General features: G+C 44.8%; 1 protein-coding gene across 1 annotated transcript in view; it reads right to left on the minus strand.

Annotated features, from left to right (window-relative positions):
* FRAS1 (Fraser extracellular matrix complex subunit 1) overlaps nucleotides 1-18,871 on the minus strand; it is a 399,170-nt gene that overhangs the window by 38,870 nt on the left and 341,429 nt on the right. Inside the window, exons 52-59 of the mRNA XM_032883154.1 lie at nucleotides 17,444-17,594; nucleotides 15,861-16,020; nucleotides 13,516-13,684; nucleotides 11,087-11,333; nucleotides 9,497-9,841; nucleotides 7,781-7,941; nucleotides 7,089-7,236; nucleotides 322-527 (exon numbers count right to left, since the gene is read on the minus strand). Of these exons, the coding sequence (XP_032739045.1) occupies nucleotides 322-527; nucleotides 7,089-7,236; nucleotides 7,781-7,941; nucleotides 9,497-9,841; nucleotides 11,087-11,333; nucleotides 13,516-13,684; nucleotides 15,861-16,020; nucleotides 17,444-17,594 (1,587 nt within the window). The remainder of the gene's footprint in view (nucleotides 1-321; nucleotides 528-7,088; nucleotides 7,237-7,780; nucleotides 7,942-9,496; nucleotides 9,842-11,086; nucleotides 11,334-13,515; nucleotides 13,685-15,860; nucleotides 16,021-17,443; nucleotides 17,595-18,871) is intronic.

An 18,871-nucleotide genomic window follows, 5' to 3' on the forward strand; every position in this document is an offset into this window, starting at 1 on the left:
TCCTCTGGGTAACACTGGTCGAGTGCGTCATCTCTAATGTAGCTGTTAATTAAGAGAAGCCTCATTCATTTGATTTTGCTAAATTCCAGAAATGTTACATGTCATCTAAATTCCTGGTTCAACCAATGATATACGGATTTGGTTGTAAGTAGGAGTCCAAGAAAACAGCCACAGGGGACAGATGATAGTATTACAGATAGTATCAACCAGTAAAAGAATTCCTAGGATGTTCAGAATTTGTCTTGATGACTTCGTTATGGGTAAGTAAAGGCATCAAGGAAAAAGAGAATCTGATCTTTCAGCTATCATGAATCCACTTACTTTCTCCCCCTTCAGAAACGTAATCCGTGAAGAGTCTGCATTTCTTCTCTCTTCAAAGTCCTCCATGACCTGGGCTGAATGGCCCTGGGTGTAGCACCTCACCGATGACTCATAGCTCAGGTCTCCGCTCCGAATGATGGGCACGTGCAGGACACCCTCCTTCTCCTTCACTAGGAGCAGATCCTTGGCAAACTGCATGCTGGGCACTGCGGGAGCCGAAGGAAAGATGGAGGCATTGTTAGTGAGGGACAGAGGCATGGTGGCCGCAGCCCTCACTAGGCACTTGGCAGGACAGGTCTACTAAGGGCCGTCTGCCCAGGCTGGCGAGTCAGAGATAGCAAGCAGATTTCAAGGCCTGGTTGCTCTCAGGACCAGGGATCTGCTTCCCTTGTTGAGCGGGCTTCTAATGAAACAATAACTCCATTTTGCACCTGTTTCTCCCAGCGTCAGGGTGAGGTCCCCATCTCAAACACAGGTAAGCAACGCAAGCAAAGAAATGGGCCAGGTATGAGGAAAATTTTGGTTGAGACTTGGATACACACACACACACACACACACACACACACACACACACACACACAAATTCACTTTCCTTCTAAGGCTATAAAAGGAAAAAAGCAGTGTAAGCCTGATGATAAATGGGCACTCACACTGGTCCTGAGGCCAGGGAGATGACAGGGAAAAGTGGGGGTACCGGGAAGGAGGAAGGCACAGGCTGTTTTAGGGAGGGTCGTCCCTCAGCTCCAGTCTTTGGTTGGCAGGTTACTCTCTTTTCAAATGAAGCCAGAAATCTGGATTTTTATGTCATATCCACTAAAATTTTAAAAAGCAGTGAGTTAAAACAGTAAGAAGAAGTTCCACAGAGACAAAACTACTGGGCCAAACAAAAGACATCCACATGCTGAATTTGGTCAGTGGGATAAAAATCACTTTTTCTTTTATAGTTCACATTGGTCTCATTTGACTTTAGAAAAGGACCATAGCCAACCTGTGGTTAAAAACACATGCTTTGCAATCGGCAGGCCTGCATTTCCATCCCAGTCCTGCTACTTACTAGCTGTGCAATACAGGGTAAGTTATTTAGATTTTCTGAGTCCTGGGGTTTTTTATTTATAAATTGGAAATATTATCATCCAACTCCTAGAGGGGTTGGAAGGACTGAATTTAATGAAATAATGTCCGCACGGTGCTCAACACAGTATCTGGTATCATAAGCACTCATATTTGGTAGGAATTATATTATGGTTTGTAATGTCCCCAACTCCAGTATTCTCAATATGAAGAACCACTTTTTTCTCCTTATTTCCTACAGTGCCTACCATGATGCTCTACATTAAGACATGTCCTCTTCTGAGACTAACATCTTGTCAATCGCTGGTTTGTTCCCATGTATGTGTATATATATATATATATATATATATATATATATATATATATATATTTTATGAGAGAGAGAGAGAGCAGGCAGTGAATTGGGGGAGAGGCAGAGAGACACTCAGACGGACTCCCTGCTGAACACAGATTCTGATGTGGGGCTCGATCCCACGACCCCGAGATCAGGACCTGAGCCAAAACCAAGAGGCAGACATTCAGCAGACTGTGCCACGTAAGCACCCTGCTGGTTATTTATTTCTTAATGAGCAGTACAAAGAGGGAGTCCCTCAAGTCACATGTCAAAGTCTCCTGTGGCAGAAACTGACCCTGAAGCTGTCATCTCCCATTTCCCTGCCACGTCTTGTGCATTCCCTGCCAAACCTGAAAGGAAGGAACCAAAAGCCTAGCACTCTTCAAGTCAATATGTAAAAAGTTCTGTTTGCCTCCCATCTGCCCACTGCCCAGAACTGTGGGTATTAGCAAAAACAGAGCAAACTCATTATCTAAGCTAAACCAAACAGTTATCACATATTACCAAAGAAAAACCCAGCAGATCCTTCTTAAAAGAACACAACACCTAAGGGATAATTAACTTTGGCATCAGGCCCTGAACATTTATCCCTTAGGGCTCTGTCACCCAAAAGGTGGCACTGACATGACCTAGCATAGAAGGACAAGGAGGAAACTTGTTGACAGGTAAAAACAACAAGCAAGGAAGCTTTCTGCTCATGAAATGCTTATCTAAAGCTTTGGGTTGATTTTTCTTGCTGGCCCAACAGGCATTAAGTCAGATGAAAGTTAAAAGCAAAAGTGGTAATGTTTGGGTTTTGTCCTGTATTAATCAACCCCAAATTCTTCTTGAGCTGTAAAAGACTGCCCCTTCCCCCCCCACCCACCCACACTTTAATGAGATAGTAAACCTCACTCCTTTCCCTATTTGGGAAAAAAAGGCAGAGTGAGAAGTAAGGGAAGTGGGTGAACACGTCTCATGATGCCTGAAGTTCTGGGGACGGCCCCTGCCTCACGAGGCCCCTAGTCTGGGGGGAGAATGAGGCAAGAGACAACGGAAGGACAATATTCAGTAATAGATTTGTGCATGGGGCTTTATGGCATACAAAGGAAAGGTCCAGCCCAAGTCAGGCCGTGTGTGAAGGACTTGACCCATGTCATTTCATGTCTTCCTCTCAATACCCCAACTACAATCCCCTCCGAAAGTAGGAGCATGGCTCTCAGTTCTGCCTGACTCTGGCACTCCTCTCCTTCCACAGTGATGGGGGGTATGCCCATGAAGTGGGGATCGTCGTGGGGGTGCACAGGCTCGTGCTAGATATCACACTCACTGTCAGCACTCTCAGCGCCCTCGTCACACGCAGCCCAGATTGCACTTATCTCCTGACTTGTGTCTGTCCTGTGTCCTGAAATAGATTGTGGGACTCTGCTTTACTGCACAGCACTGGGCGCCAGTCTTAGGCACGGAAAATGTTCACGATATGCTGTTATCCACTAACCTTCTCAGTAACTGGCAAAGTTAAGTGCAAATGCTACCTCCTGAGATTCGAGGGCCTCTCTGCGGGCAACGGTTAGGCTGGAGATGTAGGAGAGACCCTGCCTCTGGTTCTCTCGAGTTAGGGCGGGTAGGATGCAGTGAGCACGCAGGGGTGTGATGAGATGGTGGCTACGAGGCCTTTCCTGCCTTGCTCAGCATTCCTCAGGTCCACGCCAAAGTCTAACTCCAGATACCAGAGCAGAAGAGGAAAATGCAAATAGGAAAAGGTTCTGAGATGAGTTACTTAGATGATTTAAGGGCCTGCGATCACCCTGTGAAGAAGATGAAAGGCCTAAGGTCACTTTGGAAGGCTAAAGGTTGGCTTTATAAGGACGCTGAGGGACATCAAGCATCTGCAAGTGCAAGGGGAAGAGTACAAAAGTAGAAGACTGAACGCGGACAAAACAGACCTAGGCCTTAGGTCTGGTCCCGTCGCCTCCTCTCTGTGTGACCTTGGACAAATTATTCAGCCTGTTTCACTAGTTGGAGAGTTTGTGAAGATTAGAGAGAAGGTAAGATCTTGCCACCTCACAATGTGCACACGGACGAAACTCAACAAGAGTTAGTGATCACTAAGAAGAAGATAACCAAGAAACACAATCAATGAAACACTACGACGGGCTCCTGAAACAGGGTTGGGGATTTCTTTCTCTGGGATAAATTCTTGACTGAATATAGTTTCTTGTAGCCTTACTGAAAGATGAGAAATATTTTAACATATTCATTTTCTAAGTTTGCAACACTTGTGTTCATCGATAAAAGGTGGAGAGAAGTCCCAGCGGAATATTTCCTGTTAATCTGGGGCAGTGCATTTTGTGTGTGTGACTGGAGTCCCACTGGCAAGTGTGAAAAATTACCAACGTGTCAGAAGAAAAGAAATAACCATGTAATGAAATCTACTGTGTGCCAGGTACGGTGGTAGATACCACACAAAGAGTACGGACAAGCCCAAGCCTTAGAACACATGCTGGTCCCTCTCCGTATGACTTCGGGTGTTTACTCCCCTGATTCTAGTCTCCTTATCTACGGAATAGAAACAAGTATGAAGTCACGAGATTGCAAGTGAGATAATGTCTAGGGTATCACTCTGTAAACTCTGAAGCAACATATGATATAAAATAGTTTAATTGTTATAATGTTGCTCACAGTTAAAAAGTTACCATTTTATGATTCACAAACCTAAATGTAAAAATTAAAACTAAAACATCCAGAAGGAAACACAGGGAAAAAAATCTTCATAATCCTGGGTCAGGGAAAGATTTCTTAGAGACAACATTAAAAGTACAATCCATAATAGAATTATTGATAAATGGCACTATTTCAAAATGAAAAAGGACTGCCCTTTGAAAGACATTATTAAAAAAACAACAAACAAGCCACGGATTAGGAGAAAATATTTGCCAAACACAAATATTTCTCCAGATTTCATGACAGCGCAGTAATAGAGGGGAAACAACTCAATCAAAGTGGGGGAAATATTTGAGTAATACTTTGCCAGAGAAGACACGTAGATGGCCAGTAAGCAAGCACCTGAAAAGATCCCAATGTCACTAGTCACTAGAGAAATGACCTTCCCACAAGACATCTCTGTACGTCTACTAGCATAACGACAGCAACATCAGACGCCCCCAGAAAGCGGAAAACACCAAATGTTGGTGCGGAGGAGGGGCAGCCAGAATCCTCCTACACTGCTGGTGGTAACGCACAGTAGCTACAACCACTCTGGACAACAGGCTGGCAATTTCTTGTAATGTGAAACAAATACCATCATACAATGCAGCCGCCCCACTCCTAAGTATTTCCCCCAGAGAAATAAAAACCTACATTCGTACAAAAACCTATACACAAATATTTATAATCACTCTAGTCCTAACAGTCAAAATCTAGAAACAAGCGAAATGTCATTCCCCCAGTGAATGGATGAACAAACTGTAGGGCATCTATATAATGGGAGACTGTTCCACGGTGAAGGAAACAAACTTCTCGTATATGTAACACAACGGACGGTTCTCCAGTGCAATCTTCTAATGAAAGAAGCCGGACACAAGTTGCTGTACTACAGGATTCCAATGATAGGAGTTTCTTGAAATGGCAAAACCGTATGGGCAAAAACCCAGCAGCGGTTGCCAGGGCTGGAGATGGGGAAGAGGCCGACGGCAGAGGAGCGCGGGAGGATTGTGCAGGTGCTGAAACAGGTCCACATTTTGATAGTGGTAGTGGGCACGCCACGGTAGGCATCTGTCAAAACCCATAGAACTGTCCACTAAAGAGGGTGAATTTTAACTTATGGAAGTTAGATCTCAATAAACCTAGGTCTAAACTATCATTTTGGACATTTGCATTATCAATGTATTACGTATGCATATGCCTAGGTGTGCATTCTCTCTTTTCAAGGGCAGGATATACACATTTCTCTTGACGGGTCCACACAACAACAACACACTGGTGAAAATGGTTGTCTCTAGGAGAACAACCAGAGGGCTGGGACATAGGATTAGAAGGGAGACTTAATTTTCATAGCATACCTTTTTTGGGTCATTTTAAATACTGTATAAATAGACAAATTATTTAAAAATAAATGAAAGCATTAAGGATCACCCTGCTGGGCTGCCTGTTCTTTTTTTTTTTTTTTTAAGATTTTATTTATTTATTTGACAGACAGAGATCACAAGTAGGCAGAGAGGCAGGCAGAGAGAGAGGAGGAAGCAGGCTCCCCACTGAGCAGAGAGCCCGATGTGGGGCTCGATCCCAGGACCCCGAGATCATGACCTGAGCCGAAGGCAGAGGCTCAACCCACTGAGCCACCCGGCACCCTCTGCCTGTTCCTTTTATGGTGACTTTTCAGCCACCGAAAGAGTTTAATTACGGGCTCTGTCATCGACCAGTGGGATGTTAATGAGGGTCCTCCTGCTGTAGGGAAGGAGTTTTCACCTGATCTTCTTAACCAACTCTAGCATCTGACAATTCTAGATTTCATCAACTCTTCCCAAGAAGCCTCTATCCTTTTCTGGCCATCTTCCTGTTACATCTTCAGTGGCGGCTGGTATTTTCCTCATACACTTGCTGTCTATCCTCTCCTGTACACCACCCACAGGACTGCCAGTGTCAGTTTCCTCCAACAAAGATCACACCACTGCTCGGCTCAGAAGCATCTGCTGCTCTTCTCCTCTTACACGTCCCTTAGGCTGCACCATGAGACCTTTTAGAACCGGAAATGAAATGGGGAGGCAGGTGGGAGTCCCAACCTATTTGCTTCTATTCACCTCCTGCCAGGCTTAAAGCAAAAGTAAGCATCCCACACTTTTTCAGAGATGCATCTCTCAAAATTCTATACTTCATATTATGCTATATCTCTCCATCTGACAAAACTGTATTTTACTATCCATTAGATGAACTCCTATCACACCCTAAAACCTGCTTAAATATCACGTCCTTTGTGAAATCTGTGATTCTCCCACACGTAGCTGCTGCTCAATCCCTTCTGCTCCCCTCGCACTGGATTTATAGCACTATTAGGTCATTTATCATAATATGTTCTAATTTTTCTGCTTGAGGGTCTGATCTCCTCCACTAAACAGTGAGCTTCTTGAGGACAGGGCCCAAAGCTTATATATCTTTTTGTGCCCAGCACAGCACCAGAAACATGAATGCTTATTTCTCCCCCATATTTTTATCTGACAGTAGGTACATAACACACGTGCACGTGCACACGTACACATACACACACACACATACACACACATTTCTTGAATGAAAATGTGAATGAGTTCCAATGTCACATACTTGGAGGGCAAGGAAGAACTAGAAATATAGTCAGAGCCATGAGCTGGCATCTCCAATATCTTACCATCCTGGAATGTGTCATTAATTGCAATGACAGCTTGGAAGGGCTTGGTCAGCTCGGCCCCTTGTGCTGAGCTGAGAAAAACCACAAACGTCTCCAGCCCTTCAATTACTGGATACTGAGTGTCATCTAAGATACTCAAGGTGCAATACTAGAAGAAGAAAAACCAAGATGTTAATTAGATCTAGTGCGGTGATCATTTTGCAATACACTGCATCATTATGTTATATACCTGAAATTAATATATGTCAATTACATCTCGATTTAAAAAATAATATAAATATAAATATATATTTATATATATTTAACAATCAAAGTAAACTTTACAGAATGTCCAACACACAGCACCCACTTGCCTTCGGGAGAGCAGCACAGAGATGATAACTTGCTTTCTCTGGTGGTCTTACAGTAAGTCTTTCTAATCCATAAAATAATAGTCTCTTAATTACAAACCCTTAAGTGTTTTGTCTCTAGATGTTTACATCAACAGAGTGTAGTTCCCATCCTCAATCTGTGGTGATGGATATTAGATGCTGACAATGTCACTTGGAGAGTCTGTAGAAGATCTCTCTGGTTTTATTCTCTTGTTCACACAGTGGTAAGGCAAGGATGGTTTAGACTCCTTCATGGAGTTTGGGGAGCCGAACAGAGACAACATTACAGGCCCGTCTGGCCTTTGGCTGCTCTGTGCTCACCTGCTCTGTGACACCGGGCCCAAATTCCACCTTCCTAGAGCTGGGGACATAGTCAACTCCCGGAGTGGCAGACGCTGGGTCTGAGGGCCGTGTTGCACACCAGACAGAAGTGAAGGTAGAAAGATCAGTTCCATGACGGATAACTGGAATCTTCACTGTACCTAAATGGAGATCCATAGAGATGTCAATGGTCACCATTGGGTCAGAAGCCAGTGGGTTTTCAGAATAGTGTTCTCCCTCACAGTGGTAGAGCTTTACGCTGGGAGCCCGTCTAAGCCAACTTCAGTGGCGCTCCTGTGTTCCCTCTGAGGAAGGCCAGGAGGTATTGCCATCCCCATCTTACCGACACTAAGATCAAGAGCAGACCTGGAGGAGGGCCTCACGGAGGTGGTACTGGAGAGACAGCCCTTAGGGGAGAGTGGTTTTGTGGTTTCAGGAAAGACACCGTTCACAGGAGAAAAACAAACTGGAGAGGGCCCATCGAAAAACATCTCAAGCCTATTTTGGGAGAAGAAACTTAGAGACTAGGGCCTCAGGGATGAGCTAGAAAATAGTCAATTAAGAAAGAACCAGCTAGGGGACTCCATGGGGCCTGAAGCTGAATGTTTCTAATTAAATGTTCCTAACTGGGTTGATTTCCCCATTTTATTTGAGTGCTGCACACGTCGTTACTTAAACCATATGTGCTATCGCTTATCTTAGGAATGAAGCTCATCTTCTGTCCACTGTAACATCACACTTTGCCGTGTCCTAACGATATACATGTAGATTTTTAGCGATGTTCACAAGCAAGGTCAGAGAAAAGCTACATGAAAATCCCATTGATCATACTTTTTTAGTCAATAAGTTGTGAGCTGACAGTAGTCATGGCTGAGCACTCAGTGTAGAGGAGAGGAAACGGTATAGGAGAGGTCAGGGTTCTAGTCCCAGCTCTGCCATGTTAGCCACTGATCTTTGATGCTTTACTTCACCTTTCTGAGCCTCCATTTGCTCTTCTGTGTAACGTTCTCTTGTCTACAGAACATAAACGAGAACGCATGGAAAGCCGATGGCTGGGTGCCTGGTGTTCTGTAAGTGCCTGGAAATATGAGTTCCCATGCTCCCTCATTCACCTTCAGACAGGTGAATGGCCTTGACCAGGTGGCTCAGGTCCGTGGGTGTTCAGCACAGCTGCGGCTCCTTCTGGGAGCATGTCTGCTAGCGGCGTGCAGACGACTTTGAGACCTTCGTGGAGCCAAAAGAACGAAGGAGCCTGGGTGAAAGAAATCTGCCCACGGACTGCTTTGGAGTGTTATACGAATGCGAAAGTTTCTTTGGTCAGGACACTGAAACTTTGGAAATTATTTGCTCTGGCAGCTAGCAGCACGCTAAATAACTTACCTCCGTCCTCAACAGATCACAACTTCTGATTTCAGAGGCCAACAGGCTTAGCATCATGCCCTCCTTCCAGACCACACAGATCCAGCAATGAATCTCTGAGCCTGATCCCTCCCTGCCGTCAGGAGCCAGGGCAAGGAAAGGGAATGGAATTCCCTACTCTGCACTACCTTCCATTCTTGGTCTTAATGCCTATTATTAAAGGTCTCGGGCCGACAACAGTGTCACTGAGAAATGTCATTCTCAAATGTCTTAAGAACATTCTGAAAACTACACGGAAATTGTCCAAGGACAGGGTCAGGATATGGGTGATGGAGTCCCAGAGATGCTCTCTGTTACCTGCATCCTCGCTGACAGTGAAAGCCGTGTTGCCCAGGGACACGGTGGAGGCGTCGTTGGGGCCACTAATGAGCACCTTGGCCGATGCCACCCGTCCAATGCGAGCGTTGTTGGAAGCTTCTGCCAGGACGATCTCGAACTCCTCTTCTTCTTCATACTCACTGTCATCGATGAGCATGACATCACAGGTGGACATGGGGACACCAGGCCCGAATATCACGCGGCTGTCAGGAGACAGCCCTCTAGATTTGAAATCCGAGCCCGATTCTAGAGCATAGAGGCTACTTCCCATAGCTGACTTCGGGACTGTGTAGCAAACCGCAGAAACGATGCTGCTTGAGTCCCCTGAAATACAGACGGTGAGAAAACGAGAGCATTTGAGTGAGTGCGTCACAAATGCTGAAGTCTCTGATAATTCGGTAAGCCTGCTTCCCTCTGACACATTGTATCACCGCCTCTGCTCCGACGCGGACACGAACACTTCCTGCGCTGCAGCTCCTGAAGCCTGTGGGATAAGCCACACGAGGCTTTGACACGCCCCAGACACTGCACCGGACAATTTAAAATGGATTTCCTCTTCTGTGAATTTTGTGCTCTGTTAATTCACAAGACTCATTGCTCACCATCTAAGACCACAGTGGGGAGAAAGATAAGAGACATATTTGGTACTTTAAGTAGCAAAGTAATTGTGTCCCGAAGGTAGTGCTCTGAGCACAGTTCACCGCCTTTCTGAATAAACTTCTGCACTTTAATTCCCAGGGAGAAATCAGCTTGTTTAAAAAAAGAAAAACAAAACAAAATAAAACCTGCCTCTCTGTACAAATGACTTTACTTATCAGTGCCGCCATGTCCCTGGAAGACAGCCTGTTCTGGTCCTGGCTTGCTGGCCCAGGGCAGTCAATGGGGCTTGCTTGTTTTCCAAGGGGCATCAGCAAGGGTTGTGCTATCTACGGTATTTGTTACACGAATACCCAGTCAGCAGATTCCATAGAAAACCTGACATCATCACTTACAGTCATGTTCGGGCTTCGAATGGGGATTTAACATCCATGAGTTTTAAGGTTTCAGTATTGCACAATCACAAAAGCACATGATCTTTGTTTTGTTTTCAATCCCTCAAGCGTGGCCCTTTATCCCTCACACATGGCTTATTTCTCATCTGAGCTCTGTACATGACACTCATGTAGGAAAACCTTTAAATATATTTCTGTCTTCCAAAGCTGAGATGAGAAGCCAGTTCTTACAAACTTCCCTCCTTGACCAAGGCTACTAAATATTTGATAGACTGGGTGATTGATTAAGAATCCTAAACTCATGAATAATTTGCAAGGCCAAATATAACCAGTCTTCTAGTCCCATTAAAGAATAAATGGGAGTGCTAACAACTTGAACTAAGAAGAGAAGCCTTCTGATAGTACTCACTAGAGGTAGGATCGTTAGTAGGGTTGTTCTGGGAATTTAAATAAGCTAATACATATAAAACACTTACACACAGAAGTTAATATGACACATGAGCACTTGGCACATAGAATGAACTCGAAAAATGCTAGCTGCTATTAGAGCTCCTTGTCACCTTCGGCACCAACAGACCTTTTCTTTCAATAGGTGCAAACAGAAAACCAGCGCTCTCGTTGACCCGGTAGGTCTTCTTATCAAACTCTAATGTGGGCTCGTCCTCAGTGTCATTAATAATGACCTTCGCCTGGGTGAACTCCCCTAATAGGGCATATGCTGGCATGCTGAGCTCCACGGTGAAACTCTCCACGTTCTCAAACACGTCATCATCATTGATGACAATGGTGCAGGACTTGGTGTCCTCTCGCTCATCAAACTGCACCTGTCACAAAGCAAATAACAAGGAGTACTACTGTGCCTCAGATTTCCCTGCTCATCCCCCAAGAGCATCATTGGAAGACAGAGGACCCAAGGCTAATGGCAGAACACTGAACGAAATAGCTGGTCCTTCCACCTCAGCTTCCTGCTGTATCACCTGGAACCCATGGCTACCTCTTCCTATCCATCTACACGTTGGAGCTGATTTACTGCATAGGGACCGGGGGACGACGGCATCTCCTACTTTTTGGTGACTGTAGAAGAACATGTTGGTAACGATTTATATCTTGTTTTGTTAATTCATTTTGGGATAGCAAGAGTCATTTGATTGCTCAGGTCTCCTTCTATTTGTGGAAAGTTTACCTGGAAAGATCTTTGAACTTGGAGTGTGACATTCTGGCCTTAAGCTGCGTTAGTTTATGAATCTCTACAAATGTCAGATTCCTCATCGGCTAAATAACAATTTCACATACTTACATCATATATTTACTGGGAGGACTATAAGACACAATGTATTATGAAAGTGAGAAGTATATTTTAAAGCACTGAACAAAGGTGAAATGTTATCCTTATCACCATCCACACGCTGCTTACACAACCAAAACTGACACAGAATCCCAGTGTACTGAATGATGGAGCTCGAAGCCACAGAAAGTTACATTATGAACAAGCCAGACTGAATTTTAACTTTATATTTAACTAAATCCCTTGCCATTAAGATGGGCTAGATCTATAATGTAAATGAATTTAGCTTGTTACAAAACAGAGAAGTTATTTTATAGTCACACAATTGTGAACTTGCACGGATTTATTCTGGTTTTACTGTGCAAGATAAAGACAAAACCTTGAAAAGGAACCAGGGTTATGGATTTACCCAAAACTAAAAGGGTAGGAAACAGGCCTGGACCACACTTTGTATAAACTGAGAGAGCTAAAATGTGTAAAATAGTCATAAACCTCTAGGGACACACAAATCTAAAAAATACATAATTTTCATCAGCAGAAAATTACTATTCCATATCTAATCAAATAATCAAATTTAGTTTTACTAAGCTCCCCATTTGAAAACACTTCCAACTAAATGAAACACCCCTAGATCTCTATGTAGTTATAGAACCCACCACCTTTTGTCTTTCCTGAACAAACACCAGTACCAGCTCTTTCTCATTACTTTGCTAAAAGACTCCTGGGCTTATATGTTCTTTTCTAATTCCTCATTTAAATTTGACCTCAGATGAGCTAAAATGCCTCAAAGAGAGAGCCTGCTCCCCTTTACAGAGATTTATGCTGTCATAAGAATAGTGAAATTACTTTGCAAAAACATTGAAGAAATACCTAGTAAGTGCAGGCATTGTCCCCTGTGCCAAAGATGATAAACATGGGGTATCCTGCCATAGAGGAGCTGACTGTGTAAGTCCTCCTCCTTTCTCTTGTGTTCACTCTCTTCTCTCTGTCTGCTTCGTCCCCACCCCCATGCTGGTTCCCACTGCTCTGGTGGAGACCTGTCCAGGCACCTCCACTCCAGCGGCTCTCACGGGGACCTCAACACAGCTGTCCCTTCACGTCTCAGGCACCTCATGGTTGGCCTGTCCCAAGCACAGTCCAGACCAGCCCCTCTCCAAACCTGCTCCTGGGATGGTGTCCCCCTCCCGGCAAGGGGCGTCACCATCCGTCCCACTTCTGCCCACTTTCTAGTCTGCTGTGAAGTCCTATTGGTTCTCACTCATCTGCTCAATCCACCACTCGCCTCCAGCTTTGCTTCGCAACTGACATCATGCACCCATCATCTCTCACCCAGCCTATCCTGAGAGCCTCCTGACCATCCCCACCCTCTCTCTTCCCTTCCTTCAGTTAGAGAAGACGAGGGGAGAGAAAGGCCTTGGATCCTAAAGGCCCCGTGTAGAACACCACGCCTCGGAGACCGTTTTTGGTCATGAAGCAACATGTAAAGACTGAGAAGCTAAACAACCCAACTTCTGCAGTTAAAACTTCCCTGAGGAGTAGACAGACTGGGAAGAACTACGCCCTGTGGGAAGGGAAGGCAGGAAAGTCACTTGAGGAAGGGCGCCAACGGAAAAGGAGGTGGGATAAAAATTAGAGAGGGTGCCACACTTGCAACCAGCACGGGGCAGCTGTGGCTGGTGCCTGCTAGCGACCAACAGTCAGAGGCCCCCTTGCCCACCTACCTGGCCGGCGTACTCCACATAGTCCTGCTGTCCGCGTTGGGAGCCGACCCTGGAGTTGGAGCTGGCAGTGCCTTGCTCCGTACGACACAGGACGATGGCGTACTGGTTCAGGTTCCCACTCCTCTGCACTGTGACGCTGACAGATCCCGCTGTCTCACTGACATTGTAGCTAGAAACACACAAAAAGGCGGTCTCGGAGATCCTGGGCTGGGGCTGTGAAGAATCCCCTTGTGGAACGCCTGTCTCTTCGGGTTGACTGTGGTGTCAGGCACCTCAGAGAACAGGATGGTTGGCTTCTCGAAGAAGCTGGGTTATAAAGTGGGGAAAGGTGTTCACCTAGGACAGTCATGGCACCCAGGGACCAAGTATGCTGTGGAGGCAGAATGGTATCTGCCCCGTTTTCAGAGTGAGTTGAAAGAGATCCAGAAGACGGGCAGTGCGAGGAGCTATGCACTTTGCATTTCAAAACACAGAGGAATGATGATCTCTCCCTAGTGTGGTAGAGCAACTAGAACCATGGTTTCTTAGGAAAGACCGCGGCTTGGAAGGCAGCTGATGACTTCTCTCAGGTGGGAACCGACTGGACTGGAAGCGTGCAAGGGAGTCGGGGCGGTGGCAGGGACAAGAACATAAGAATGGGGCCTGGGAACAAAGGTGTTTAGACAAACAGAGCTTTGTGACACTGGGGAGTGACAAGGTGCTACAGACTAACCGCGTGCCCCAGATTCACATGTTGAAATCCTACCTCCAATGTGCTGATGTTTGGGAGGTGATTAGGTCATGAGGGTAGAGCCCTCCTGAATGGGATTGGTGCCCTGAGGCAAGAGGTCCCCCGGAGCTCCCTGGTCCTTTCACCACGTGGGGCACAAGGAGACGACAGCTGCCTCTGAACCAGGAAGAGGTTCCTCACTAGACACCGAATCTGTCAGCACCTTGAGCTAGGCCTTCCCAGCCTCCAGGACTATGAGGAACACATTTGTGCTGTTTATAAGCCATCTAGGCTGTGGCATTGTCAGAACAGCTCAAACAGACCAGGGCAGAGGGTTAACTTAGCTGCTGCTACGCGCTTGTATTGCTGCGGCAGGTAGAAGACAAACTGTCCATGAGCGAGTGGGGCCTGAGCTGGGCCTTGTGTTTCATCACTGAGGTTGAGTATTGGGCTGGGGCTTCTGTCTTATTGCGGTGAGGGCTGCCAGCAAAGTGCCTCTGACGGGTCAGTCCTCAGTGCCGGTTCCGGGACACTCTGTGCGAGTCAGCCCATTAAACGTTGGCGGGCTGTCCAGAAAAAGTGATCAGACTGTCCACTTATTTAATTGTTAAGGAGATACAAACAAGAGGGAAATAACAGCAAAATGTACGTGTGTGTGGGTGTACGTCTATATATGTATATATATACATCTATATATGTATACACATACACATACACACATACATACACACACACTGAATATAATATTCCACTAAATTCTCTGAGTCTGTGTGAATAAGAGTGGACAGCCCAGGTCTAGGGCACATGAAATCAAGTTTGTATGTTATCCCCCCACCTCCATTCCAATTTTCATCTGAATTATCATGAACTTACTTTCTTAGAATAGTGAGTCTCTGAAATGTAGACTTAAAGAATTATCTGCACCACAAAATTATAATCCTAGTTATAATGTGACCTATAAAATCAGTACTGCGTTTGCCTTCCTTTACCAAAACTGGTGTCTGTTTGCCTCTCAACACCACCCCCCCACCCCAAAGACTATAAAAAATCCTTAGAGAGTATCTATATTAAGCTATGAATCTGCCCAAAGGACATATAATCCTATGAACACCAAAGGAGCTAGGGGAGAACACAAGCCCGAGAACAGAGAATGTAGAGGGTACGGCCCAGAAGCTCTTATTATGGGTCAGTGACTACTTTCAGCCAGTATTGAATGTGTATTTTGTTCCTTATCAGTTATAGTGGATTACCTTTGAAAACTTGAAGCAAAAAACTTGTAGGAGACTCAGTACAGCACAATGGTTAAGATCATTGAGCTTCAGTCTTAGTTTTACTGCTTATTAGCTATATGACTTCGGGTAAATTAGTTAACCTCTCTCCGCCTCCATTGCTTTGTTCTTGCCGGGACAACAACAGCGCTGCTTTCACAATTGCAAGTATTAAACAAGACGATGTATGTCAAGTGCCCGGTACGTTTAGTATTAAAAAACATTTGGTGATATTAATTATTTTTATTATCATTATCTCCTGCCACTACCATCATCAGATGACCAGAGCAGACCCCCACGTATTTTGATCTGATCTCCTCTGCTTGCCTGATTCACTTCTCAAGAACAAACACCAATAACCCTTGTACCTGGTATATTTAAAGCTGATGAGGGACCACTGAACATGGAAGACATTGTCGCTGACCACATTGGGTTTACTGTCTTTCACCAGAAACTGAAAACTATCCATCATCTCACGGATCTTCTCCTCATGTAACACGTAACGGATCAATCCCAAGTTCACATCCTCTGTGAGAAAAAACACAGTATGAATTAACCCGGGGAGGGAAAGACAGCCTCATAGATTACATGCTGACATACCCAGCTTATTCTTCTAATGGGTTGTAGACAGAACTTAATTTCCCAGGAACCAAAAGGGATAGTAATCTTAAAAATAAGTAAGTGTGTCTGCCAGATTTTAAAATAAAACCCCATAGCTCCGTGTGACAAAGAGCTGTCTTTATCCAGGAAATACCGCGATGTTATTGTAAAATAAGAATCCCAGGATCATGGCAAAAAAGTACCTTAATGAGTCTCTCTGGAATTCTAAAGGCAAATCTGAGAGCTGGGAAAGAGTCTTTGACTCCATCCTTGGGCACACATGCTCACACTCACCCCTACTTCCTTCCAAATAAAGTTCTTTGAAGGTATGTGCTACTATGAGAAGCTGGGGTTGAATTAAAACAGCCCGTGCACATGGCACCGATTAAAGTTTCTCTTCTAGGAGAGAACACAAGACTGGGAACAGGGAGACGAGGGAAATACGGTGCATGAGTTGTAAGGGGAAGTTTTTGCAATGACTGTTCAAGGTCAGGTCCAACCGCAAAAGAAGCCTGGAAGAGTCTGACATGCTTATAAGACTACTAAAATACAGGGATGCCAGGGTGGCTCAGTCAGGTAAGCGGCTGCCTTCAGCTCAGGTCATGATCCCAGGATCCTGGGATCGAGTCCCGCATCAGGCTCCTTGCCCAGTGGGGAGCCTGTTCTCTCTCTGCCTCTGCCTGCACTTCTACCTGCTTGTGCATGTGCCCTCACTCTCTCTCTCTCTCTGAAAAATAAATAAATAAAATCTTAAAAAAAAAAAAAAGACTACTAAAATAAAAAATGGTCCACTTGATGTGATTCAAAATAGGAAAATATTTCTGTTGAGTAATATACCCCTGGTGATTTTAATTTCTTTGCTGAAGACTTAAGAAATAACCCATGACCCTTCAAGAATAAAATTAAGCCACAAAGGATCACAGACATTTCATAAAGCATGGTTGTTGTTTTTGTTCTTTGTTTTGAAAGAAAACCAAGCATGTTGCACACTTGAAACTAATTGAACATTGGTGTCAACCATGCTTCAATTAAGAAAAAGAAGAAGAAAACCAATCAACATCACAGGATCTTTCCACTAAATCTCGCCAAAACCTACAACAATCTGGGAACTGAACAGGCATGGTAAAGACAATTTTGTTTTCCTTTTGCCATAACTGAGAATATTAGGAAAAAGAAATCAGGAGAAGTAAAAATCCGAAGTTGGATGGTTAGACACTAAATGATCTATTTGTTTGCAAATAAGTGACTTGAGGGTAAGTAGCTAGAAGTGGTTGTGAGAAACGTCTGGGAGGCGGGGAAAGTTAGCAGCGATTTCTCCCATCTCTCGGCTCCCATCTCCGGTTCTCCTCACCCTGTGTGAAAGTGACAGCAGCTCTGTCGGGCTGTAGCTTGTTCTCCACGTAGCCGTGTTTGGGGCCCGCTGTGATCTCATAGACAAGATGCTGGTCCTCTGTGTCTGGGTCCATGGTCAGCAGTTCCTTCTTGGTGATCAAGTTGGTTGCCTGGAATAGAAACCCATTAAATTTAATTCCTGAGGTGGGAATAAAGCCAGACCAAGACCCTCTGACTCAGAATTAATTCAGTTCAACAATGATTTACTGAGTGCATTTACTGCTGGAAAACTCTGTCAGGATGGAAGAGACCACGAGGACTGCAGCCGTCCCAGCCTCTGTCCTTGAGATGTTCACACTTCATTGGAAAAGAAAGGCTCGTGAGCCGGGTAGTTGTGGCAAGAGCTGTAACGGGAGATACAAAGAGGACTGTATACTTTTGGGGATGGGAGAGATTAATTCCATCTGGATCGGAGGAGGGATTTGAGGTGGCGGGATTTGAGTTTGGTCTTTAAGGAAGGTTTGAACTTTGAAATAATGATAAAATACAGAGAATGTGGCCATGTTATAGCCAATCACAATTCTTGAAATTGAGTAAGATAAATATATGATACCCTGATATTGCCCAAATATACTGGCTAAATTGTAAGTCACTCACTCACTCATTCATTCAACAAACATTTAATAAGAGTAAAAGGGTCTGAAAGAAAAAGAGGGTGGTTAACAGTATTAAATAATAATAGATCTAGTAAGGGGCACCTGGGTGGCTCAGTGGGTTGAGCCTCTGCCTTCGGCTCAGGTCATACATAATCCCAGGGTCCTGGGATCGAGCCCCGCATCGGGCTCTCTGCTCAGCAGGGAGCCTGCTTCTCCCTTCTCTCTGCCTGCCTCTCTGCCTGCTTGTGATCTCTCTGTCAAATAAATAAAATATTTTTTAAAAAAATAATGGATCTAGTAAAATAAGCACAGCTGTGTGACCTTTGGACTTGGCAAAAGAAAGGTCATTATTGACCTTGGTTAAGAGTCATTGCAGTAGGATAGAAGGGAGAAGTAGAAAACCATCTAGAGAATGTTGCTAAGGGAATGGGATGGCTCTGAATATGAGGAAGAAAACCAAATAAGGGATGAGAGGAAGCTGTAGTAAGTTAAAAACCCCCAACCAGTTCTACAGAAAGCTACCGCATAGCCGCTGCTCATACAGACGACTGAGCAGCTCCACAGAGATGAGAAAATCCACATCCTAGAGGGAATGCCCCTCGCAAAAGGAAAATCAGTTCCTGAGCTGGAGAAGTATGTGTGTTTGGGCGAGGATGCGGATTTAATGCTTGACAGGTCACCCGGTAAGAATCGTGGCTTACCTTAAAATGAAAACACTGGGATTTAGGAGCAGAAAGGAATTTCTAAACTAGAAGTCCTCTGAGGATTAAAAAATGGCCACTTCTTTCCCA

This window comes from Lontra canadensis, unplaced genomic scaffold (assembly GCF_010015895.1).
Source record: "Lontra canadensis isolate GAN:19392208 unplaced genomic scaffold, GSC_riverotter_1.0 scaffold1, whole genome shotgun sequence".
In the NCBI taxonomy this organism is placed as follows: Eukaryota; Metazoa; Chordata; class Mammalia; order Carnivora; family Mustelidae; genus Lontra; species Lontra canadensis.